The following is a 20,720-nucleotide window of genomic DNA, read 5'->3' as shown; positions in this document are numbered from 1 at the left end:
GAAAGAAGGAAGTTATATTGCTTTTTACCGTTCGGCGGAAGACGGGGATAAAACTGCAACTTTTAAGAACACCCAGTACGCGGTCTGCCTGGGTGGGGAAGGGAGGTTCCCAAAAAACCCAAAACAAATATTTTCGCGAGACTATTTAAAGGCCGGAAATTAAATCACTTTTCAGCTAGAACATCCTAACGTAATCTTATCTTCGGCATAGTTTTCCAGAGCGCCAAGTAAAAAACATCTCCAGCAGTCGTATTTCCTTTCAGTTTACTTTAACACCTCTAAATTCCTCAGAGATTTACTAATTTTACCGCCCGCCTTCTTGCAGCCGCGGAGGCTTGTGGGGGCAATAGGCAAAACACCCGGACCAGACGCAGCCCCGCCCCTCGCCGCTCCCTACCCGGGAGCCAGGCCACAGGGCGGGGCCGCCGCGGGCCGCCCGACCGCATCCCAGCGTTCCCCGCGGGCGCAGGGAGGCCGCTTTTGCCGGCGCGGCTACTCGCTGGCGTCAGCTGGGGCGCGGAGGCGGAAGATGGCGGCGGCGCTCGGGCGGCCGTGAGGAGCGAGGCGGTGGCGAGGACGGCCGATGGCGGCGGGGAGGCGTCCTCGGGGACCCGCGGGCCGTTAAGGCGCGACGGTGGGCATGTCGGAGCTCGCGGCGCCCGGGGCCCCGGGGCCCGGGCCCAACGGCGGCGGCGGCGGCCCAGCCCCCCCGCGTGGGCCTCGCACCCCCAACCTCAACCCCAATCCTCTCATCAACGTGCGCGACCGGCTCTTCCATGCGCTTTTCTTCAAGATGGCTGTCACCTACTCGCGCCTCTTCCCGCCCGCCTTCCGTCGTCTCTTCGAGTTCTTCGTGTTGCTCAAGGTGACCGGGGCCCCGAATCTTGACCCTGGCGGCCGGACCCTTTCCCCCAGGTCTGCGACTTCTGACCCCGCCCGGGGCAGCGCGCCCCTCCCACCCGGTGGCGTAGGCCCGGCCCTACCCGTTGGGACCCTTTCCTTAGGCCTGCCGCCCCCGGCCCCCTACCCAGAAACTCCCACCCGGGAAGGCCCGGGTCTCCCCCGGTTAGTGGCCCCTGATCCCGACTCCAGAAACTCACTCCCAGCCCCCTCCAGGCCGCACCCCACCCCTCGCCTCGCCCTTCCCAGCGTCCCCCACCTCCGGAGGCCGGAGCCCAGCCCCGTGACCCCCGGCCCTGCCGCCTGGGATCCTCAGTCCGGGATGACCGCCTCCCCACTCTCCGAGCCTGGCCTGGCCCCGAACCCCAGACTCGAGGGATTCCGGGCCTCACCGCCACTGCCCCCTCCCAGAACACACCCCCGGACCGCCCACCTGCACCTCTTCCCTCTCCCCCTTTTTCTTGGGGCTCTTCTCCTCGGGCCCTTCTGCTTGCCTCCACTCGGATTCTCCCCGCTCTGAACCCCGGGGGGGAAGGTGACCTAGCTGAGGTCACGCCGTGGGGCTTAGTGGCAAAGTCCAGCCAGTGGTGCTGCAGGTGGCTCTGTGAGGGGCCTCCCGTGGACCCGCCCCTTGTCCTCGCTCGGGTGGCAGAGCTCTCGGCTGTTCAGCGGTGCCGGGAGGGCCGGCACAGATCCCTCCAAGGAGGGGTCTTAACTCAGAGAGGGAGCTCGCTGGGTGCCGAGCCCGGCTGCCTGGAGGGTCTGAGGAAGTGGAGAAATGGCTGTTTTGTTTCTGTCCCGTCCTGGAGTGGCCCCCGGGGCGGGGGCCGGGGCCAGGGGCGCTGATGTCCGAGGAAGCTCGGATTCCTCGTCTGCAGGAAGGGGGCTGGAGCTGGCGGGCAAGGCGCGTGGGGTGCCGGCTGGGCCAGCTTGGTCGGGAGCCGGCAGCTCTTTGGCGTTGGGTGGCAGCGGTGCGAGCCGTCCCGCAGACCTGGTGCGGGTCCCAGCCTGAAACCCCTGGTCCCGGAGCGGCAGGCGTCCCCTGCTGGGGCGTGGGGGTGGGACTCCGGAGGATTCCTGAGTCGGCCTTCCTTTACCCCAATCCTGGAACCCATGGGCGGCTTGGGGCGTAGGCAGAAGGCCATGTGAGGCCGTGATTGGCTTGGGGAACAAAGCACTGTTCCTCCCGACACGCTCAGAAGGAGCCCGTGTCACTCGAGGGGGTGCCCTGTGTGAGGTGGGGCCCCCCGTGGAGCTGAGCTTTCCCTGAGAGCCCGGCCTCAGTGGCTTTGTCTCGCCAATTCCTGCCCGAGGAGCAGGCCAGGGGTTGGGCTGGCCAAGCAGATGGGCTGCACATCCAGGCCGCGTCCCTGGTGTGTGGGGCCGGGTGAGCGGGCTGCCCTCAGCCCCCTGCACCTCCTCTCTCCTTGGGGCTGCGACCAGGAGGCCCTTCATTCCCCGAGAGCCTGCCTGACCCCTGGCGCCTTTGGTTCCCCTCGTGTGCAAAGGGAGGGCTCGGCTGGCTGATCTCTGAGGCCGCCTCAAGCTCCAGAAAGCTCTGCTCCTTTGCCTCTCAGCCGCCCAGCTTCTGGGCTCTTGCTACAGAGATCAAGTTCCCCTCCCAGCCCCGCTCCCCAGCCTCTTCCTGTGGCACCTGTTCCTCTCTGCTCACTGCTGGCGGGAGCCGCCCTTGCCATCCTCTTTGCCGCCTCGTGCCAGTCTCTGGGCCCAGCGATGAGTAGGGTGACCAGGAGGAAGGGGGAGAGACGGCAGCCGGCAGGGCAGGGTCTGTGTCACATCAGGCAGCCTCAGGCTGCGAGGAAGGAGGTGGGTAGCAGAAGCGGCGCATGCAGAGGCCCTGGAGCTGGCGGGACGGCGCAGCCGTGTGGCTGGTGAGTTGGAGCATGGGGGTCACAGGGTGCCAGAGGTTGGGGGGCTGGAGCACCCAGGGCCTGTGAGGTGGCCAGGCCAGCTGGCAGGCAGAGGGCAGGAAAGGCCCTGGACAAGACTCCTGAAATCCTGAGAGCGAGGTGGGCGGGGCTGCTGAGTACACCCTGCTTTCCCCGTGTGGGTAGGGCTGCCCTGTGTGTCTGATGATAGGTTGTAGGGGGAGGGAAGCCTGGGCAGACAGCTTGTTCCATGGTGGGGAAACAAGTCCAGATCTGGGGCAAGCCTTGTCAAGGGGTGAGAGAGTCTTGGCCTACCTCTGGGGACCCACACACTCAGTCAAGGGTGATGGACCCCACCTGGGGTTTCAGGACCCAGATAAGGACAGTGATGGGGCAGACACCAGTGAGGGGTGCTGGAGGGGGCGCCAGGGTGACAGTGGGGTCATGGGGGCCACTCAGCGAGGTCATGGTGCCACCAGCCCCCCGTCCGTTCAAGTGCCCCTGCTCTCGGGGCCCAGCTGGCCCTGCCTGGCGTGTGTTCCAGGTTGAACTCCTGGCTCCACCCCTCCTGGCCGCGTGGTCTCTGTGCCTTGGTTTCCTCATCTGCAAACTGGGGGTGATGGCAGGCACGTGTGTCTCCGGGGGAAGTGCTCGGGCAGCCCCTGGCATCGGGCCATCCTGCGTGTCAGCACTTTTTGTGGTATCTCATCACGTGTACAGCGTCGTCCTTATGGCCCAGAGCAGACAGTGTCCCAGACACGGCTCTGCTGGACATCTGGGCCCAGAGAGCACGATTGGCGCTGTGGGTCAGCTCTCTGACCTCACCCTGCTGTGCTGTGGGTCCCACACTGTCAGGATTCCCGTCGCCAGCTCCCAGGTCCCCAGACACAACGTTGGGGAGAGGTGCTGGGGGTCCCGAGTGACGCTTGGCCTGTGGCCACGTCTCAGGGCCCTGGCGCAGGCTGGCCTGTGGGAGGCTCTGCAGACGTGGGGGCCTCAGCTGGACTTCCCCACTGCCTCCCCAGCCCCTCCTCCCCAGGCAGGGTCCCAGCTCTGTTCTCAGCTCAGCATCTGTCTGCCGTGACCTGAACCCCAGGGGCTTGGGATGTGTAGTCTGTCTCTGCTTAAATCAGCAGTGCTCTGATTACCGCCCCGTCAGGACAGGAGCGGGTGCTCTGCTGTCCCAGCCCGTGCCCAGTCTGCAGGGCAGGCTCCAGAGAGGAAGCCGGGAGTTCCACGGCCAGCGCTGGCACCACCCTGTGGTGCTCCTGGCAGGGCATGGAGAGGACGAGGTGCTGGCGGCCCTGCCGGTGGCCGCGTGGCCACCGGAAGTTCACCACACCCCTGAGCATCATTGTTGACAGGACAAGGAGCGGCTTCGTACTCTGGTCCCCCACGATCATTTGTACCACACAGGGAACTCACCCCGGGAGCGATGCCCTTGACACGGCGTCCAGGCCGAAGGGTGACACTTGGCCAACCGGGACCCCATGAGAAACACAGCGGTCAGACGGGGGCTCCTGGAGCAGGGGGTTGGGGTGACGTCAAGCAGGGCCTCTCCTCAGCACTGTGGACATCGGGGCTGGGACGTTCTCTGTAGGGGGCCATCCTGGGCACTGTGGGGTGTGGAGCAGCCTCCCCGGCCCTGCCTACTCGATGCCGGGAGCCCCCCAGTCACGATCACCACAGACGTCCCAAGATGTGGCCCTGTGTCAGGATCCCCCCAGTGAACAGTTAGGGCTGTCCCGTCTCACTCGGGGGACAGAGCGAGCCCTGCCATGGGGCCGTTGGCATGGCCAAGCGGGTCGGCTGTGTTCAGCGGCTCAGGCTGGCCCGGGAGAGGTGCAGAGGGCGGCCGGCCGGCGAGGGAGGCCATTTTTAGCCAGTGAGGTCGGGAGTTTTCTCCTGGGGCAGCTGGGTGATGGCACCACGTGCTCTGCTTGGGCCTGTGCTGACCGCCCCCCTCCCCCAGGCCCTGTTCGTGCTCTTCGTCCTGGCCTACATCCACATAGTCTTCTCCCGCTCGCCCATCAACTGCCTGGAGCACGTGCGGGACGAGTGGCCGAGAGAGGGCGTCCTGCGCGTGGAGGTGCAGCACAACTCGAGCCGCGCGCCCGTCCTCCTGCAGTTCTGCAGTGGTGGCGGCAGCTTCCCTGGGCTGGCTGTGGGGCCGGGAGGCCTGGAGCTGGGGGGTGAGGACGACGAGGAGGAGCTGACCGTGGAGGTGTTTGGGAACAGCTCCGTCAAGGTGAGCTGGCTGGAAGCGGTCCTGATCTTCAGGGCCACAGGCCTCCCTGTCTGCTGCTGCTCCCGCTCCCGTGGCCTCGCGGCCAACTGGGACCCCGGGCTGCTTCCCAGCTGTCAGGTGAAAGGGATTGGCCCAGTTCCGGGGGTGCCAAGGGCAGATACAGCCGGGAAGAAGGCTCTGGGCATCCTGGTGATGCAGCGCCCCGTCAGCAGAGGAATGCCAGTGGACACGGGCCCACAGCCCACAGGGAGGGCTGTGCTTGGGCAGCCAGAGGCCAGGAACTTGCAGGCCAGGGATCCGTGTGGGTAGGGTATTGGTGCAGACCTCAGCAGGGGGCCGCATCCCTCCCACACCCTCACCCGGAGACAGGCTCTCAGGGAGCTCAGTGTTGGGGGTCAGGGTTTTGATGGGACAGGGGCGTATCTGCTTCCAGTCAGTCAATGAGGGAGAGGCCTCCAGGCCCGGCCCTTTGGCACCATGGGCCTGCTGACTCCTGCCTCCCTCTCTGCAGTTTGAACTGGACATCGAGCCCAAGGTGTTCAAGCCACCAGGTGGCCCCGAGGCCCTAAACGACAGCCAGGAGTTCCCCTTCCCTGAGACGCCCACAAAAGGTACTCACTGCTCACTGGAGCTAAAGGCCAGTGCCCCCGGTGGGCTGCGGTCACCCCGCCCCTCCCAGGGGAGAGAGGCTCCGCGGGCTGACCAGGCCTGTCCCACCCACAGCGTGGCCGCAGGACGAGTACATCGTGGAGTACTCGCTGGAGTACGGCTTCTTGCGGTTGTCGCAGGCCACGCGGCAGCGGCTTAGCATCCCAGTCATGGTGGTCACCCTGGGTGAGTGTCACCTGCAGAGTGAGGTTCTGGGGGAGGGGTGACCCAGAAGCACTCGCTTCTGGGGCCTGGGGGCCGCCCGTGCTCTCCAGCTGAGGGAAGCTTCCCAGGCTTCATCCCTTGACTGTTCCTCTGGGGCCGTCACGCACATCACTGCTCGGGTCGGGGGTGGGCGGGGGCTCCTCCACTCCCACAAATGGAGATCTGGCCTTCCCCGGGCCTCCACCACGACTGGGGCTGGCGGGGGCCTGGCCAGGTGCACACCCCTGTCACGGTCCTGCCCACAGACCCCACGCGGGACCAGTGCTTCGGGGACCGCTTCAGCCGCCTGCTGCTGGCTGAGTTCCTGGGCTACGACGACATCCTCATGTCCAGTGTGAAAGGCCTGGCGGAAAACGAGGAGAACAAGGGTGCGGGGCCCAGCCGGGTGAGCGGGGCCGGGGCGGGGCCGGGGTGGTCTGGGGCGCAGGCTCACTGCCTCCCGCACAGGCTTCCTGCGGAACGTGGTGTCCGGGGAGCACTACCGCTTCGTGAGCATGTGGATGGCCCGCACATCCTACCTGGCCGCCTTCGTCATCATGGTCATCTTCGTGAGTGCCGCGGGCGGGGCGGGGGGCCGGAGGGCGGGGGGCGAGGCGGCGGCCCCAGGCCTCACGCTGCACTGCTTGCAGACCTTGAGCGTGTCCATGCTGCTGCGCTACTCCCACCACCAGATCTTCGTCTTCATTGGTGAGTTTCCCCACTGGCCATCTCCCCCGCCCACCACCCCCCCACCGGGCGCCTCACCCGGTCTGCCCGCCTGCCACCCTCTGCCCGCAGTGGACCTGCTGCAGATGCTGGAGATGAACATGGCCATCGCGTTCCCCGCAGCGCCCCTGCTGACCGTCATCCTGGCCCTCGTGGGTGAGGACCCTGTGCTCCCACGCCCTGCCCCCTGCCCTGGCCATCACCTGCCCGTCCCCCTCAACCAGCATTCTCCCATCTCCCCACAGGAATGGAGGCCATCATGTCTGAGTTCTTCAACGACACCACCACGGCCTTCTACATCATTCTCATCGTGTGGCTGGCCGACCAGTATGACGCCATCTGCTGCCACACCAACACCAGCAAGCGGCACTGGCTTCGGTGGGCACCGGGGTCTGTGTGGTCCAGGGTGGGGGCAGCCGGGTGGGCAGCGCCTCACTGTCCCCCTCGCAGGTTCTTCTACCTGTACCACTTCGCCTTCTACGCCTACCACTACCGCTTCAACGGGCAGTACAGCAGCCTGGCCCTCGTCACTTCCTGGCTCTTCATCCAGGTGAGGTGGGCTGCCCTTGGGACTGGTGACCCCGGGGTCCATCCAGCCTGTCGGGGGTTCTGCGGAGGCTGCGTTCTGGCTTGGGCCTCGCCTGACCCAGTGCCTGCCCCCCAGCATTCCATGATCTACTTCTTCCACCACTACGAGCTGCCCGCCATTCTGCAGCAGATCCGCGTCCAGGAGATGCTGCTGCAGACGCCCCCGCTGGGCCCTGGCAGCCCCACGGCCCTGCCAGATGACCTGAACAACAACGGAGGCACCCCGGCTGCCACGCCCGACTCTACCAGCCAGCCCCCTGCCCTGGGCCCTGGCTTGCAGGGTGGTGGCGGAGGCCCTGGGCCCATGGCTGAGGCACCCAGCTCCCTGGTGGCCGCGGCGGCCTCGGTAGCCGCAGCAGCCAGTGGTGACCTGGGCTGGATGGCAGAGACGGCTGCCATCATCACAGACGCCTCCTTCTTATCTGGCCTGAGCGCCTCTCTCCTGGACCGGCGGCCGGCCAGCCCCCTCAGCCCCAGTGGGGCGCTCCCTCGGGACCCCCAGGACAGTGCCCCCACAAGCGACTCCCCAGGGTCTGACACAGCCCCGCAGACTGCTGGGGTGAGTGGGCCCAGCCTTGCGTCCATGGCTCCAGTGGATGCGCCCTCAGAGGTCGGCTCCTGAGCCGTGGGCAGCTCACCGCCTCTGTCCCTGGCCATCCAGGCCAGCTGGGTGTGACCTGGCTGGAGCCCTCCGGGGTCAGGGAGGCTGTCCCCAATGGCTCTGGGACTGCTCAGCCTGCCTTAGGCGGTATTGGAGTCCATCAGGTTTGCTTGGAGGCGGGCTTCTCTCCCCCAGGGCATGGGGCCTGCCTGCAGCCTGTCCCTGTCTATGGTGGGCCCACTCGGCCGGCTGATGAGCCAGGGTGGGAGAAGGGATGGGGGCTCCATGGAAGGTTCTGCAATGGGTTGGTGAAAGGTCCGGAGTGAGCTGTCCCAGGGCAAAACGGGCAAGCCTCTGAGCAAGGTGAAACGAGTGGGGCCGGCTCAGCTGGTGCTCCCTCGTGTGCAGTGCCTTTCCACCGCCAGCCCACACGCCCAGGCTGGGGCCCCGGACGCGGCCACGGGGGGCGCCGGGGTCCTGCCCTGCTCGGGGTGAAGACACGGCTGGTGGCCCAACCCAAGTTACACCGTGAGGAATGGAGCAGAGGGCTCATTCCACTCTATTTAATTGCAGTGTACAAAATGGTGTTTGTATATAGAATAAACTGTTGACAGCGTCCAGCCAGCGTTTATGTGTGCGGGGAGGCCAGGCGAGGCCCCTCGGAGCCCCCGCTGCAGGTGGAGGAGGGCCTGGTCCCGCGTCACTGGGCGGCCACGGGTGCTTCCTCGGAGGCCTGGAGCCGGCTGCGCGGCCCGTGGCGGGCGCCGTCCCCGAGCTGGGCGAGGAGCTGCCCGCGCTGCACCAGCGCCTGGCGGAGCCTCTCGCGTGCGCCTGCGATGCACTGCTCCAGTTGTTCTAGCTCCTCGGGGCGTGGGGCGCCCAAGAACAGCTCGGCGGGCGGGCGGCCGTTGGAGCAGAGCCAGACAGGGACCCCGGGCGGCCCATCCCCGCATCCCCATCCGCGTCTGGGGCATCCTCAACGGGAGTGGTGGCAGCGGCGGCGGCCACGGCCGGCTCCAGCAGGAAGTGCGCGCGGCACTCCCTCACCGAGGCCTGGTGCACCCATGTCCAGCCCCCCAGGCCGGCGGGGGCGGCCAGAGTGCCCTGCTGCGGCTCCTCGAGACCCCTGGGGACGGATGGGGCTGGGCAGCCGCATCCTACCCACAGTCCCACTCTGCCCTTTGGGACTGGTGACCCCGGGGTCCATCCAGCCTGTCGGGGCTGGAGGGCAGGGATGGGAGTTGCTGGGGTGGAGAGCGGCCCCCAGGGCCCCTTACCTCGGCTCAGGCTCCTCCTGCCTGTCGGGCGGCTCCGTGTTGAGGGCGCGATGGATTCTCTAGGAGCCAAGACAGAAGTCGCGTCGGGGTCGGGTCAGCAGCAGGCCATCCTGCACGCCCTCCCCCTCCCTCCACCCCGCAGCCCCCGCTCCTCACCTGGCTCGTGTGCAGCCAGTACTGCAGCTTGTTGCCCCTTCGGATGCGCGGCAGCGCCAGGCGGTAGAAGACGTGCTCCCCCAGCGAGCTGAGCAGAGCACTGCCCAGGCCCAGGCAGAGCAGCACGAAGAGTCCTGAGAAGTGGTAGATGCCCATCTGGAGGATCTGCGGGCAGGACGCAGGCACAAGACCCCTCCTGGTCATGGCAGACCCTTGGGGAGCCCTGGCCTTGGATGGGGGTGGGGGCAGAGGTGGGGCCAGGGAGAAGGGCCTGGGGCTGTGGAGCCGGATTGGAAGGCTAGGGCTCCATTTTCAGAGGTGAGGTGTCACAGAAGAAAGGCCACTGGAACTGGGGTTTTGGAGGATGAACAGGGTGCAGAAAAGCAGGCAAACACACAGTCTTGGGAACGAGCAGGGGTTGGTCACCTTGGTGAAGGACACACAGGCGCAGAGCCCCCCACGCCTACCCCTCCCTGCGTCCCGGGCCTGCCCTACCTCTGTAACGGCGAAGACCCGCTTGCCACAAGGCACCATCTTGTACCACTTGTGCAAGAGGTCGATGAAGCCGGAGGACTTGTAGCGGCTGATGAACTCGGACAGGTTGGAGGTGAGCGGCGAATTCCGGGGGAGTCCGATGCCATAGCCTGGGGGAGGCCGGGCCTTGGGTTGGGACCGGACTGGACGCAGACCCACAGGAGCTGTGCCCGCCTGGAGCCCGCAGGTCACTGGTCCCGGGGGCCGCTCACCCTCGATGGCGAAAGGCTTGCCCACGGTCAGCAGTCTGCAGTCCGCGTCGATGGACACCTCGTAGTCCAGGAGCGACTTGTCCATGATGAAGGCGTTGAGCTTGGGGGGGCTCGCTTCTGCCCGGGAGGGGGACGGGGACGGGGTGAGCATCCCCACCCGCCTGGCCCCGCCCCGCGCGCCCCCCTCACGTCAGCATGGCGACGCCGTGGGGCGCGGTGGGCGCACTGTGGCGCCACACGTGTGCGTACATCTCCGGGAAGCTCTTCTTGACGTAGGCCTCGGCGCTGCTTTCCCACACGGTTCCGAAGCGGAAGCCCTGGGACGGGTGGTGCAGCTGCGGGCCAGCGCCCGGTCAGCGCCTGTGGGGGTCCCTTGATCCCAGCCCGGCTCTCCCCCACCCCCGTTCCGTCCGCCAGCCCGGAGCACCCAGGCCCAGGGCTCCCAACCAGCTGACGTGGGCCACGTCATCTCTGGGGAGCCATCCTGGGCTCCGTGGGGTGTGGAACAGCATCCCTGGCCCCAACCCCTAGATGCCAGGAGCCCCCTGCCCTAGTCTGACAACCACAGATGTGCCAGGACATGGCCCAGTGTCCCCTGGGGGCAGGACCGCCCAGTTGAAAATGTTCCAAAACCCGCACGTCCATCTCCAGGCCCTTAACTCCACACTTCCGCCTCCGCCGCACCCGCTGCGTCTCTCCTTAGGGTCCCCCGGGAACCCCAAGCTCGCCACGTCCAAGACCCACTCTCGAGCCACCCCACACCTTCCCACCGCAGTCGCTCTCCCTCCTCTGCCCGCCTCTGCATCTCTCATCTCCACGTCCCGTCCACCTGCAGATCCTGTGGGCGCTGCCCTCCGGACACCCTGGACCTGCCCGGTGCTCGCCCCTCCGCAGCCCCCACCCAAGGCCCCCATCCCCCATTCCTCCTGCACCAGCGCTGCCCCCTCAGCCCCGGGCTCTCCGGCCCGCCCACTGTTTGTGCAACCTCCCTAAAGCAAAGCATGAGTGGCTGCTGAGGCCACCTGACCAGGGCCTCCTTGTCGGGGCTACAGCACTTCCGAGAAGCCAGACCTGAGGCAGGCAGGGCCATCTAGAACTTTCTGGGGAAGGAAATGCTTTACACCTGTGCTGTTCTTAAGTGGCTGTTGAGTGCTTTCAATTAAATCAATTTAAATAGTAGCCACGGGACTTCCCTGGTGGTGCATTGGTTAAGAATCCACCTGCCAATGTGGGGGACACGGGTTCTATCCCACATGCCGGGGAGCAACTAAGCCCGTGCACCACAACTACTGAGCCCGCGCGCCTAGAGCCTATGTTCCGCAACAAGAGAAGCCACCGCAATGAGAAGCCTGCACACCGCAACTAGAGAAAGCCTGCACGCAGAAACAAAGACACAATACAGCCAAAAAAAAAAAAAAAAATTATTTAAAAAAATTATTTTAAAAAAGTAGCCATGTGTGGAGAGTGGCTGGCCCACGGGACAGCAAGCATCTAGGTCTCATTACTGGTTTAACAGAGGACACTGGGGTGGGGGAGAAGCAGGGGACGAGAGCAGCTAGATCCAAACACTGGGAGATGCTGCAGGAGAAAAAACAACTTCTCCAACAAACAAATCGCTAGTGAACAAAAAGATGGAGTGTCCAGATGGCCCCATGGGGCCTTCCCGGGACAGACCCCCACCTGGTCCTCTGCCTGCCTCTTGTCTGTAGAAAAACTTTAGTCTCCTAGGCCTTCCCCGAGTTCCAAAGAATAAATTTAATCAGAGAAGTGAGAAAATGCTGAAACAAAGGAAAACAGTCAAACAAGACAAAATAATAATAATAGTTTAGCCATTAAAGTCAAGGAATTTTCATTCCTTCTCAAGGGCTGTAGATAATATTCTGAGCCAGTGAACTTCCCTGGCGGTCCAGTGGGTAAGGCTCAGTGCTTCCACTGCAGGGGGCATGGGTTCAATCCCTGGTTGGGGAACTGAGATCCTGCATGCCATGCGGCATGGGGAAAAAAAAAAAAAAATTGAGCCAGATCCTTTGAGCTCTTTTGCAGACACTGAAACCCCCACCAGGTGGAAGAAGTTAACTGCATGCTGCCCACAAGCATGTAGACCCCAGACTGATTGGAGCCAGAAGGTTGATGATGTTGACTCCCAATTACTTCACCACCAACCCATCAGAACATCCAGGAGCTAATCACACACACCCCAACCCCCCTCCCTCACCCGCTCTTTAAAAACCTTTCCCCAATACTTAAATAAAAATTAAAAAACAAACAAAAATAAACCTTTCCCTGAAAGCCATCCAGGGGTTCAGGTCTTAAGCGCTAGCTGCCCAGACTCCTTGCTTTATCTGCAATAAACACTGCGCTTTCCTTCACCTGTGTCAGTAGATTGGCTTTACTGACTGCAGGTGAGTGGACCCAAGTTTGGGCCTGGTAACAAGGAGGTTTCTACCTTCCTCGGGGTCTGTACATTTTGGATCCAGATTCAAACAAACTGTGGGAGAAAAAAAAAAAAAAAAAGACAACTGAGAAAAATGGCTGCCTGATGTTTAAGTTCCCAGAATACTCATGACGAAATGATAGGAGGCCTGGGATTTCCCTCATGGTAACCCAGCGGCTATGGCTGGTGCATGGACGAAACTGGTCAGGAGTTGACTTTGGAGCCGAGCAATGGGTTCATTCATCATGGGCCTTGCTCCCTACTCCAGAATATTAAAATTTTTTCATTAAAAGAGAAAAATATGTAGGCTGGGGCATGCCCTGCTCTGCCCACAGCCCTCCAGGACTCCTGGTGAGAGTTCTGTCTAAAGGGAGCTTCTGTGGAGGCCCAGGTCCTCCCACATGTGCAGGCCCTGCATGACCTGCCCCATCCCCCTCCCTGCTCTCGCCTCCCCCCTCTCCCCCCTCTCCCCTTCACTCACTCCGCTCCAGACACACACAGGCCTCCTTGCTGTCCCTCCAACCTGCCAAGCACAATCCTGTCCCAGGGCCTTTGCACAGGCTGCCTCCTCTGCTTACCATATTCCTCCCTGATATCTACATAAAAGTCCCTCACCTATCACCTCTCCCAGAGGAATTCCTGACCCCCATTTGAGAAATCATCCCTCCCTAGTGCTTCCTATGTCCCCACCCTAATTTTCCTCCCTGGAACTTTATCACCAATTCACACACCATCTACTTTGTTTCTCTGTCTTGATTCTCACCAGCAGCCTCGTCTGTTTTGTCCCAGCTGGGTTCAACATGAGTTTGTGGGAGCAGATGGCCGCCCTCTACTGGGTGGGGACTGGGGGCGGGGGTGACCTCCGGGCTCTGACCCCTGAAACCCCATGGCCACGCACCTTAGGGTCGTGGATCCCCGAGAGCTCCTCAAACGTCTTGTCCCCGACCATGACGGCGGCCAGGTTGGCCGTGTAGCTGGACAGCACGAGCAGGCAGAAGATGGCCCATAGGTTCATGAGGAGGCGGCCCGTGGGGCACTTGGGTGTCTTACTGGACACTGTGCGTCCAAAGAGGATGGCGTAGCAGAGGTTGAGGGCAGAGGAGTAGTAGAACACGGTGCCCCGGTTGCGGCCGCGGGGCGTGAGGCCGAAGGGGCTGCGCCACTCGTAGAGGGTGAGGAAGAGCGCAGTCAGCTGCAGCGCGGTGAAGACGCCCAGCCACATGGACCAGTGCAGCGGCCACGTGAAGGCGCCGATGGGCGACGCCGTGTCCCGCGCGCGCACCATGATGCCCAGGCTGGTGGAGAAGAAGGGGCTGGTGAAGTCCACCACCTGCGAGCGGGCTGAGTTGATGCTGAAGCTGGTGACAGCCATGTGCGCCCGGCCGGCCAGCAGGTCGCCCACCAGGCCGGTCCAGCGACCGTCGCGCAGCGCACCGTACTTGCCGTCGCCCACGATGTACAGCTCGAAGTCGAAGGGCGCGTCCTCCGCCAGGCGCTCCAGCAGGTCGATGCAGTAGCCGTAGCAGCACCTGCGCAGTGCGTGGGGCGCCGAGCCGTCGGCCAGCGCGGCGAAGTGCGCGTCCAGGGCGGCCGAGTCGTTGGTGCCGGGGGCCAGGCACAGCTGCCCCGCCGGGCACCGACCGTCCTCGTCCGGCTCACGGGCGAACACGAATGGGTCCTCCACCAGTGTCACCACGCGCAGCTTGGGCCGCGCCCGGGCTTCCGGCGGGGGTGGGGGCCAACCGGCCGCGCCCCCTGCCTCTGACTCCAGCCGCCCGTCCTGCCACCGCCCACCGTGGCCCAGGCCGGGGCGCCCCGCGGGTCCCGGCGGAGGCTCCACACGCGGAAGCGCCGGGAGATGTGCACCTGCGAGGAGCTGGTCACCCACACCGGCCCCGTGTGGCCCCGGAAGGACGTGTTGTCCAGGAACCTGGTGGGGGTGGGCGGCATCAGGGTGGCGGAGGGATCCCTCCGCCGAGGTGAGACCTATCGCTCCGCCTCAGACACACCGGGCCACGGGGGATGCTGCTGTACCCCCTACTCCAGACCCCCTTCCCAGCCGGGGTACCCACGCCCTGAGGGCTGGGGCGACGGCCCAGACCAAAGGCCAGTTGATAGCCTCAGGTGGGGCCTCCCTTCCCGCTTCTCACAAAGCCACACACACGGCTTCCTGCAGCAGGGTCCCCGCTCACCGTGCCAAGAGGCGACCGGAGGACTCGGGCCCGGGCAGCGGCAGGTCATTGCAGTTGATCATGGCGGGGAGGAGGGCACGCTCCGGCTACACGCGGGCCGCACTGCCCAGCGCGCGGGCCACTAGTTCCACCGCGTCGTGGATGGCGGCTTCCAGCGGGGGCCGAGCGACCTCGCCCAACGCCAGCAGCCCAGGCGGCAGGCCTTCGGTGGGGAGTGCCTTGGCGGGCAGCGGCGTGCCCAGCAGCCAGCAGGGCCCGGGGGGTGCGGCCTGCAGCACCTGCCGGGCGCCGGCCTCGTTGCAACCCAGGAGTACGGCCACGGGGACTGGGGCCGTTCCCCCCGCGGGCACCCCCAGTGGGGCCAGGCGGGTCCGCAGCCCTGCATCGCTCGGGTCCGGCCTGCTCAGGTCCAGCACGAGCTTCGGAGCCCGGCCCGCCCAGCTTGTCCACAGGGCCACAAGGCCGCCAGGGTCCCGCACGCGGCAGAGCACCAGGCCAACGTCCTCCCAGCTGTGCGCCTGCAGCACTGATACCAGCACGTCCAGCAGAGTCTCCAGGGGGCTGGCCCAGTCCAGCTGCAGGTGGAAGGGGTTCTGGCAGAGGGGTGGTCACAGTTAGGGCTGGCAAACTCAGTGTCCCACCACCCTCTTCCCACTCCATCTGTACATGTTCAATAAACGCATGACACCTTGATAACTGGACCTCGTGCTTGCTTCTTCCCAGCCCCACACCTGCTCTAACCCCTTCTGTGGCTCCCCATCGCCATCAGCACAAAGCCCGGCCCTGGCCTGAGGCTTTTTGCATTCCCCAGCTGGAATACCTTTTCCCATCTATGACAGCCAACTCCTACACATCCTTCAAAACCCAGCTCCACTACCCCACCTCTATTCAGACTTACGAGGCAAGCTAGGGACTGAGGGGCCCCCCCCTCCGTGCTCAGGGACCCAGAAAGTTCTCCTGAATTTGCTTTGAGCATGGGAAGGACGAGAGAGCTTTGCCAGACACCTAATGTAGGCAGGGTGGTGTCCGTGTGGGGACAGGGTGCTGAGTGCAGGGGGAAAGGCTGGGGGCTGCTGCTCAGTCTCCCGCGGGGCGGCGGGGCAAGCCAGTAGTACCCCCCCCAAAGCCTGACAGGTCCAACTGCAGAGGGTGCAGTTCCTGGATCCGGCTGAAGAGGGCGCCACAGGCATGGATTTGGGTCCTACATCTCTCCCACCGGGAGGGGATCAAGGACAGAGGGGGTTAATGAAACCCAGGCCTCCTCTAGGGTCAGGGTCTCCCCGCCCTCAGGAGAAGGAAGGCCTGAGGGGGCTTCAAGGTGGGTTTGGAGAGAGGCAGGCCCCCTTCCAGACCCCATGTCCCAGCGTTGGGCCCCTCCCTGCTGGCCCTGGGAGGGGGTTCTTTCCCTGGGGCACAACAGGGTCCCCAGAGCTCTGCCAGTCACCCTTCTCTCCTCCTTGTCCCATTCTCTTCTTATTCGGACCCAAATTCCAGCCTGGGGGTGTAATTAAGAAAAGAGAATAAACTCCAAGGACGAGGATAGGGTGGAGGAGGATGGAGGGTTTAGGAGAGATAGGGTGGCCCTGGGGACCTGAGAAGGCCATCAAGAAGGCTGTGGGGTGTGGGTAGCCTCGGCCTCGAGGGCCTCTGGTAGGATCCTGGCAGGAGGAAAGTCCCCAGACGCAGCCCCTGAAACTGCAGACCCTGGAGAGAGGGAGACCCGCTTCCCCATCCCAGCCCCGCGGCCCTGCTTGGTGGGAATCCGGAGGCACCCTGTGACCTGACCGGGGAAGGGGGCCGCGCTGCTGGTGGGACTCCACCGCCAAAGCCCAGGGAAGCGTCCTGTGGGATCCGCCATCTGGGGTCCAGAGGTATCCCGCGGGGTTCCCGAGCCGCGGGGTTCCGTGGCTCTAGGTCCCTGCGCCCCTGGGCTCCCGCCTCCCATTCCGGGTCCCTGATCTCCGGACACATCCGGGGTTCAGGGGTCCAGGTTCCGCTAACCCGAGGGCCGTCCCTGGGCCTCTGTCATCTGGACTCCGAGTCTCCCCGCATCCGGACTCTTGCATTTAGGGTCCAGACTCTGAGGCCCGCGCGTCCCAAGGACTCAGCTATCCGGACCCCCGGGCCCCGCGCTCCAAGAGCGTCCCAGGGTCTCTCCCGTCCCGACCCCGGGTCCCCGCACGTCCTGACCCCGGCGTCCGCGCGTACCGGGGAGCCGAGCGGAGCGCGGGCCTCCCGCCGCAGCACGCTGAGCACGGGGGTCTCGGTGGCCGCCGCCAGGAAGTGCAACTGCAGCAGCTCGGGCCGCGCCTCGGGGAAAGCTAGCACGGCCGCCACGCCCGGTGCCGCCAGCGCCTGGCATAGGCCGCGGGCCAGCGAGGCGGGGTCGCGGGAGGGGGGCGCGGCGGCCGCCAGCTCCAGGCTCAGGTTGTGCGGCAGCCGCGGCGCCAGGGCGTCCCGGGCCAGGGCGGCGCGGGCGCGGGCGCGGGCGCGGGCGGCGGGCGCGCGGGGCAGGAGGGCGCCCAGGCGCACCGAGCCCCCCAAGCGCGCCAGGACGCCGCACGGGTGCGGGTGGCCCCCGGCGGGCCCCGGCCCCAGCGCTAGCATCAGGCCGAGCCACAGCGCCCGCACAAACTCCATCCCAAAGTTGCCGGCGGGCGCCGCGGGGCGGAGCCGCGGGTCGCACCACGGGAGGCGGGATCTCGGTCGCCCCCGCCGCTCCCTCCCCGCCCCCGCCGGGCCGGCACCTCCCTCCCTGCCCGAGCCCGCCCACCTGCGCCCGCCCTCCCCCCTCCCAGTCCCCCAGTGCCAGGCAGCCCACTAGGGAGGCGTGGGTCCCACTACGCAGGGCGGGAAATTGAGGCTCAGATGGCCACAGCAGGCGGGGGTTGGGGTGGGGTGCGGAATCGAACCACTGCTCCTCCTGGCTCTGTGCCCACTCTACAGATGAGGAAGCCAACGTTCGCAGCAGGGAGGGATTTTGCATCAAGACCGGTACCCACACTCACCCCTGGATCCCTCCCTCATTCCGGCAACGGTTCCCAATTCTCAGTCAGGGAAACTAAGGCCCACAAGGGGTCAGTGTGCGTCCATAGTCACCCAGCTGCACCCTCCTCCTCCAGGGAGCAGTGTCTACCCAGACCAACCCGTCCACGTGCCCTACCATCGTTGGCGCCCCAGGGAAACTGAAGCAGACTTGTCTTATGGGGACCTGTGGGGAAGATCTCCTGCCCTCCAGCTGTGGACAAGCAACTTGAGCCAGAGAATTCCTCTTCACCCTTCAAGACCCAGTGCCAAATGCCCCTGCTGGAAAAACTTTCCTAGCTTGTCACCCAGAAAGATGCAGAACACCCTTGTCATCCCTGCCTACATGAACTCCATCACACGCTATCGTCTTTTTGTCCCTTTATTTGCTTTATTCAGTGGCCAGCTCTGGGAGACAGGGCCGGGTCTGGCTCGTTAACTGCTGTCTCCAGTGCTTGCACACAGCAGGCACTCTATAATTGCTTGTTGCTTTGAGCAACTGCTCAGACAAGGACGCGTGGTTACATCACTCTGCGCTGCCCTGGAACTTTCCTTAGCTCCCCGCAGCCTACCAATCCCCCAGCCTCTTCCTACATTAACTGGGCCTCCCCACGACAAATGCCATGGAGACCTTCTTGTGGCCCCGGCCTGTGGGAGGCGCTCAATAACCACCGGTCAAATAAGGGCCCAGGAGCACCCTGCATGGAATTCTCCCATCCCAGGTGGGGGACTGGAGAAAGCCAGTCTTCTTCCCAGACCCCGCAAGGCACAGGGCAGGAACTGTGCATGGAACATTCCAGCTCTAAGGAACGCGTCTACACTCAGCTGATATCTTTCACGCACAAGAAACCATCTCCTTTTGGAGCCAGTGTTAGAGACGCAGGGGACAAACTCCATTAGATGAAGAAAAATGCAAGTACCGGCCAGCAGCATGAATGGAATTTTGAGATGACTAATGAGAGCTGGGTGGCTGGCTTCCAGGTGACAAGGCTACCTCATCCAGCCACCTGGCCAGGCATCCCAGGACAGGGAGGGTCATACCAGGGAGCCCCCACCCCCACCACTGTTCTGGGTGAGGTGCCAGGTTAAGACCACCTGGGACCACCTGGGCCTCACCCCAACCTGGGGTAAGGTCCCTATGCCAGCATGAGTCCCCAGAAACGGACCCATCCTGGAGAGGGGATATCTTCTCACCCTAATGTGGCCCTCAGCAGTCAGTCAGTCAGTCAGTCGACAAACATTACTGGCTGCTAGTTCTGGTAGGTACGCAAGCACCCGACGGTGCCTTGGGTCCCCGTCGGATTCACGGGGGAACCCCCTGAAGCCGCCCTATCTCGGGTCCTGCTGTTACACCTCACCTTCCCCCAAGGCCCACTACTTGCATGACCTGCGCTGGGTGCCCTGGCCTCTGCGCCTCAGCTCCCAGCTCTTTTTTTCAAGCTTTTTTTTGATGTGGACCATTTTAAAAGTCTTTATCGAATTTGTTACAATATTGCTTCTATTTTATGTTTTTTTTTTTTTTTTTGGTACGCGGGCCTCTCACTGTTGCGGCCTCTCCCGTTGCAGAGCACAGGCTCCGGACGTGCAGGCTCAGCGGCCATGGCTCACGGGCCCAGCCGCTCTGCGGCATGTGGGATCTTCCCGGACCGGGGCATGAATCCGTGTCCCCTGCATCGGCAGGCGGACTCTCAACCACTGCGCCACCAGGGAAGCCCCTATTTTATGTTTTGTTTTTTTGGCCCCAAGGCACGTGGGATCTTAGCTCCCCGACCAGGGATCAAACTGGCACCCCCTGCAATGGAGTCCCAACCACTGGACCACCAGGGAAATCCCTCAGCTCCCATCTTTACAAGCTCAATGGTAGTAGTTCTGACCTCCCAGCTACCCTGCACATCAAACAAGTGGACACAGGCAAGGTTTTTTCCTTAATTGTGGTAAAATATACATAATGTAAAGTTCACCATTTTAATCATTTTTAAGTGCACAGCTTGGTGGCATTAAGCACATTCACGTTGTGCAACCATCCCACCATCACCTCTAGAACTTTCTCATCTTCCCAAACTGAAGCTCTGTCCCCATGAAACCCTGACTCCCCACCCCTCCCCCAGCACCTGGCCCCCGCCATCTACTTCCTGTCTCTGTGGATGTGACCCCCCCAGGGACCCCCGTGAGTGGAATCAGACAGTATTTGTCCTGTGTCTGGCTTCTCTCACTGAGCATCATGCCCTCAACGTTCATCCCTGTTGTAGCAGGTGTAACAGGTGTCAGAATCTCCTTCCTTTTTAAGGCTGAATAATATTCCCTTGTGTGAATGGACCACACTGTTTTATCATCTGTCAATGGCAACTTGGGTTGTCTCCACCTTTTGGCTGTTGTGAATCACATTGCTGTGAACACGAGCGTGCAACCATCTCAAGTCTCTTGCTTTAATTTCTTTGGAGGATGCACTCAGGAGGGGGATTGCTGGAGTGTATGGTGATTCCACATTTAATTTTTTGATGACCCTCCAGACTATTGGCCACAGCGGCTGTACCATTTCACCTTCCCACCAGCAGTGCACAAGGGCTCAGATTTCTCCACCGCCTCCTGACACGTTTTGTTTCTTAAATAGCAGCTGTCCTGGTGGCTGAGAGGCGGTATGCCACTGCGGTTCACATAAACTCAGCACACATGCAGGAGTCATCTGTGAATGCTGGGTGCCGCCTGCACCTGCCCCTCTGGCAGTGATGGACCAGGATTCAGGGTCAAATTGTGCTTCTACAGATTCTTACAGACGGCATTACTGGCCGTGTGCCTGGTGCCTGTGACACACCTGCTCAGCCGCACACCAGCTCCTGAAGGCTCCCCGCAGGCCGAGGTGGTGTACGTTCCCTTTTACAGATGACACGGAGCCTCGGGGCCAGGTGTGGCTTGCCCGGGGCCCCGTAGAGATTTCAGGGAGAGAGGCAAACGGGCTCCAGCCTTCACGGCCCACCAGCAACCTTCTCTGCAACCAGCTCCTGCCAGCTGACCTCCAGTGAACTCCCTCAGCACGGCCCGCGGAAGGGGGACAGGAGACCTTGCAGGCCCGCAAGGACAGGTGGCAGG

General features: G+C 63.5%; 2 protein-coding genes across 7 annotated transcripts; one reads left to right on the top strand and one right to left on the bottom strand.

The window, feature by feature from the left end:
• The first annotated feature begins 455 nt into the window (after positions 1 to 455).
• Positions 456 to 8,422, top strand: TMEM259 (transmembrane protein 259). Of its 6 annotated transcripts, none has more exons than XM_049707146.1 (12): positions 460 to 634; positions 794 to 865; positions 4,762 to 5,037; positions 5,549 to 5,648; positions 5,761 to 5,871; positions 6,156 to 6,278; positions 6,358 to 6,458; positions 6,540 to 6,597; positions 6,688 to 6,771; positions 6,861 to 6,993; positions 7,066 to 7,165; positions 7,280 to 8,422. In XM_049707146.1, the coding sequence occupies exons 2-12, from the start codon at positions 794 to 796 to the stop codon at positions 7,823 to 7,825; spliced, it is 1,704 nt and encodes a 567-aa protein (XP_049563103.1). In that variant the 5' UTR covers positions 460 to 634; the 3' UTR covers positions 7,826 to 8,422. The 6 variants fall into 6 exon arrangements, with proteins under 6 accessions (XP_033272630.1, XP_004285925.1, XP_049563103.1 ...); XM_033416743.2 differs by lacking the exon at positions 460 to 634 and adding an exon at positions 4,206 to 4,294 and having other exon boundaries at positions 722 to 2,792; XM_033416739.2 differs by having other exon boundaries at positions 456 to 865; positions 6,691 to 6,771.
• Positions 8,423 to 8,504: 82 nt separating this feature from the next.
• On the bottom strand, positions 8,505 to 17,249 carry GRIN3B (glutamate ionotropic receptor NMDA type subunit 3B). Its single transcript, XM_033416745.2, is given in 11 exon segments — positions 8,505 to 8,752; positions 8,755 to 8,930; positions 9,082 to 9,140; positions 9,238 to 9,402; positions 9,733 to 9,881; positions 9,984 to 10,093; positions 10,173 to 10,318; positions 13,316 to 14,205; positions 14,208 to 14,347; positions 14,610 to 15,202; positions 16,818 to 17,249. Coding segments are annotated over 11 exon segments (3,108 nt in total).
• Positions 17,250 to 20,720: the final 3,471 nt, after the last annotated feature.

Source organism: Orcinus orca, chromosome 3 (genome assembly GCF_937001465.1).
Source record: "Orcinus orca chromosome 3, mOrcOrc1.1, whole genome shotgun sequence".
Lineage (NCBI taxonomy): Eukaryota > Metazoa > Chordata > Mammalia > Artiodactyla > Delphinidae > Orcinus > Orcinus orca.
The sequence above is the reverse complement of the archived record's forward strand: the minus strand, read 5'-3'. Positions and strand labels throughout refer to the sequence as shown.

Excerpts from the sequence above, each read along its gene's own strand:
- TMEM259 (XM_004285877.4), top strand. The coding sequence starts at position 641 with ATGTCGGAGCTCGCGGCGCCCGGGGCCCCGGGGCCCGGGCCCAACGGC. Across the intron at positions 5,649-5,760 it reads CCCTGAGACGCCCACAAAAG|CGTGGCCGCAGGACGAGTAC; the intron begins GTACTCACTGCT and ends TCCCACCCACAG. Across the intron at positions 7,166-7,279 it reads CTTCCTGGCTCTTCATCCAG|CATTCCATGATCTACTTCTT; the intron begins GTGAGGTGGGCT and ends CCTGCCCCCCAG.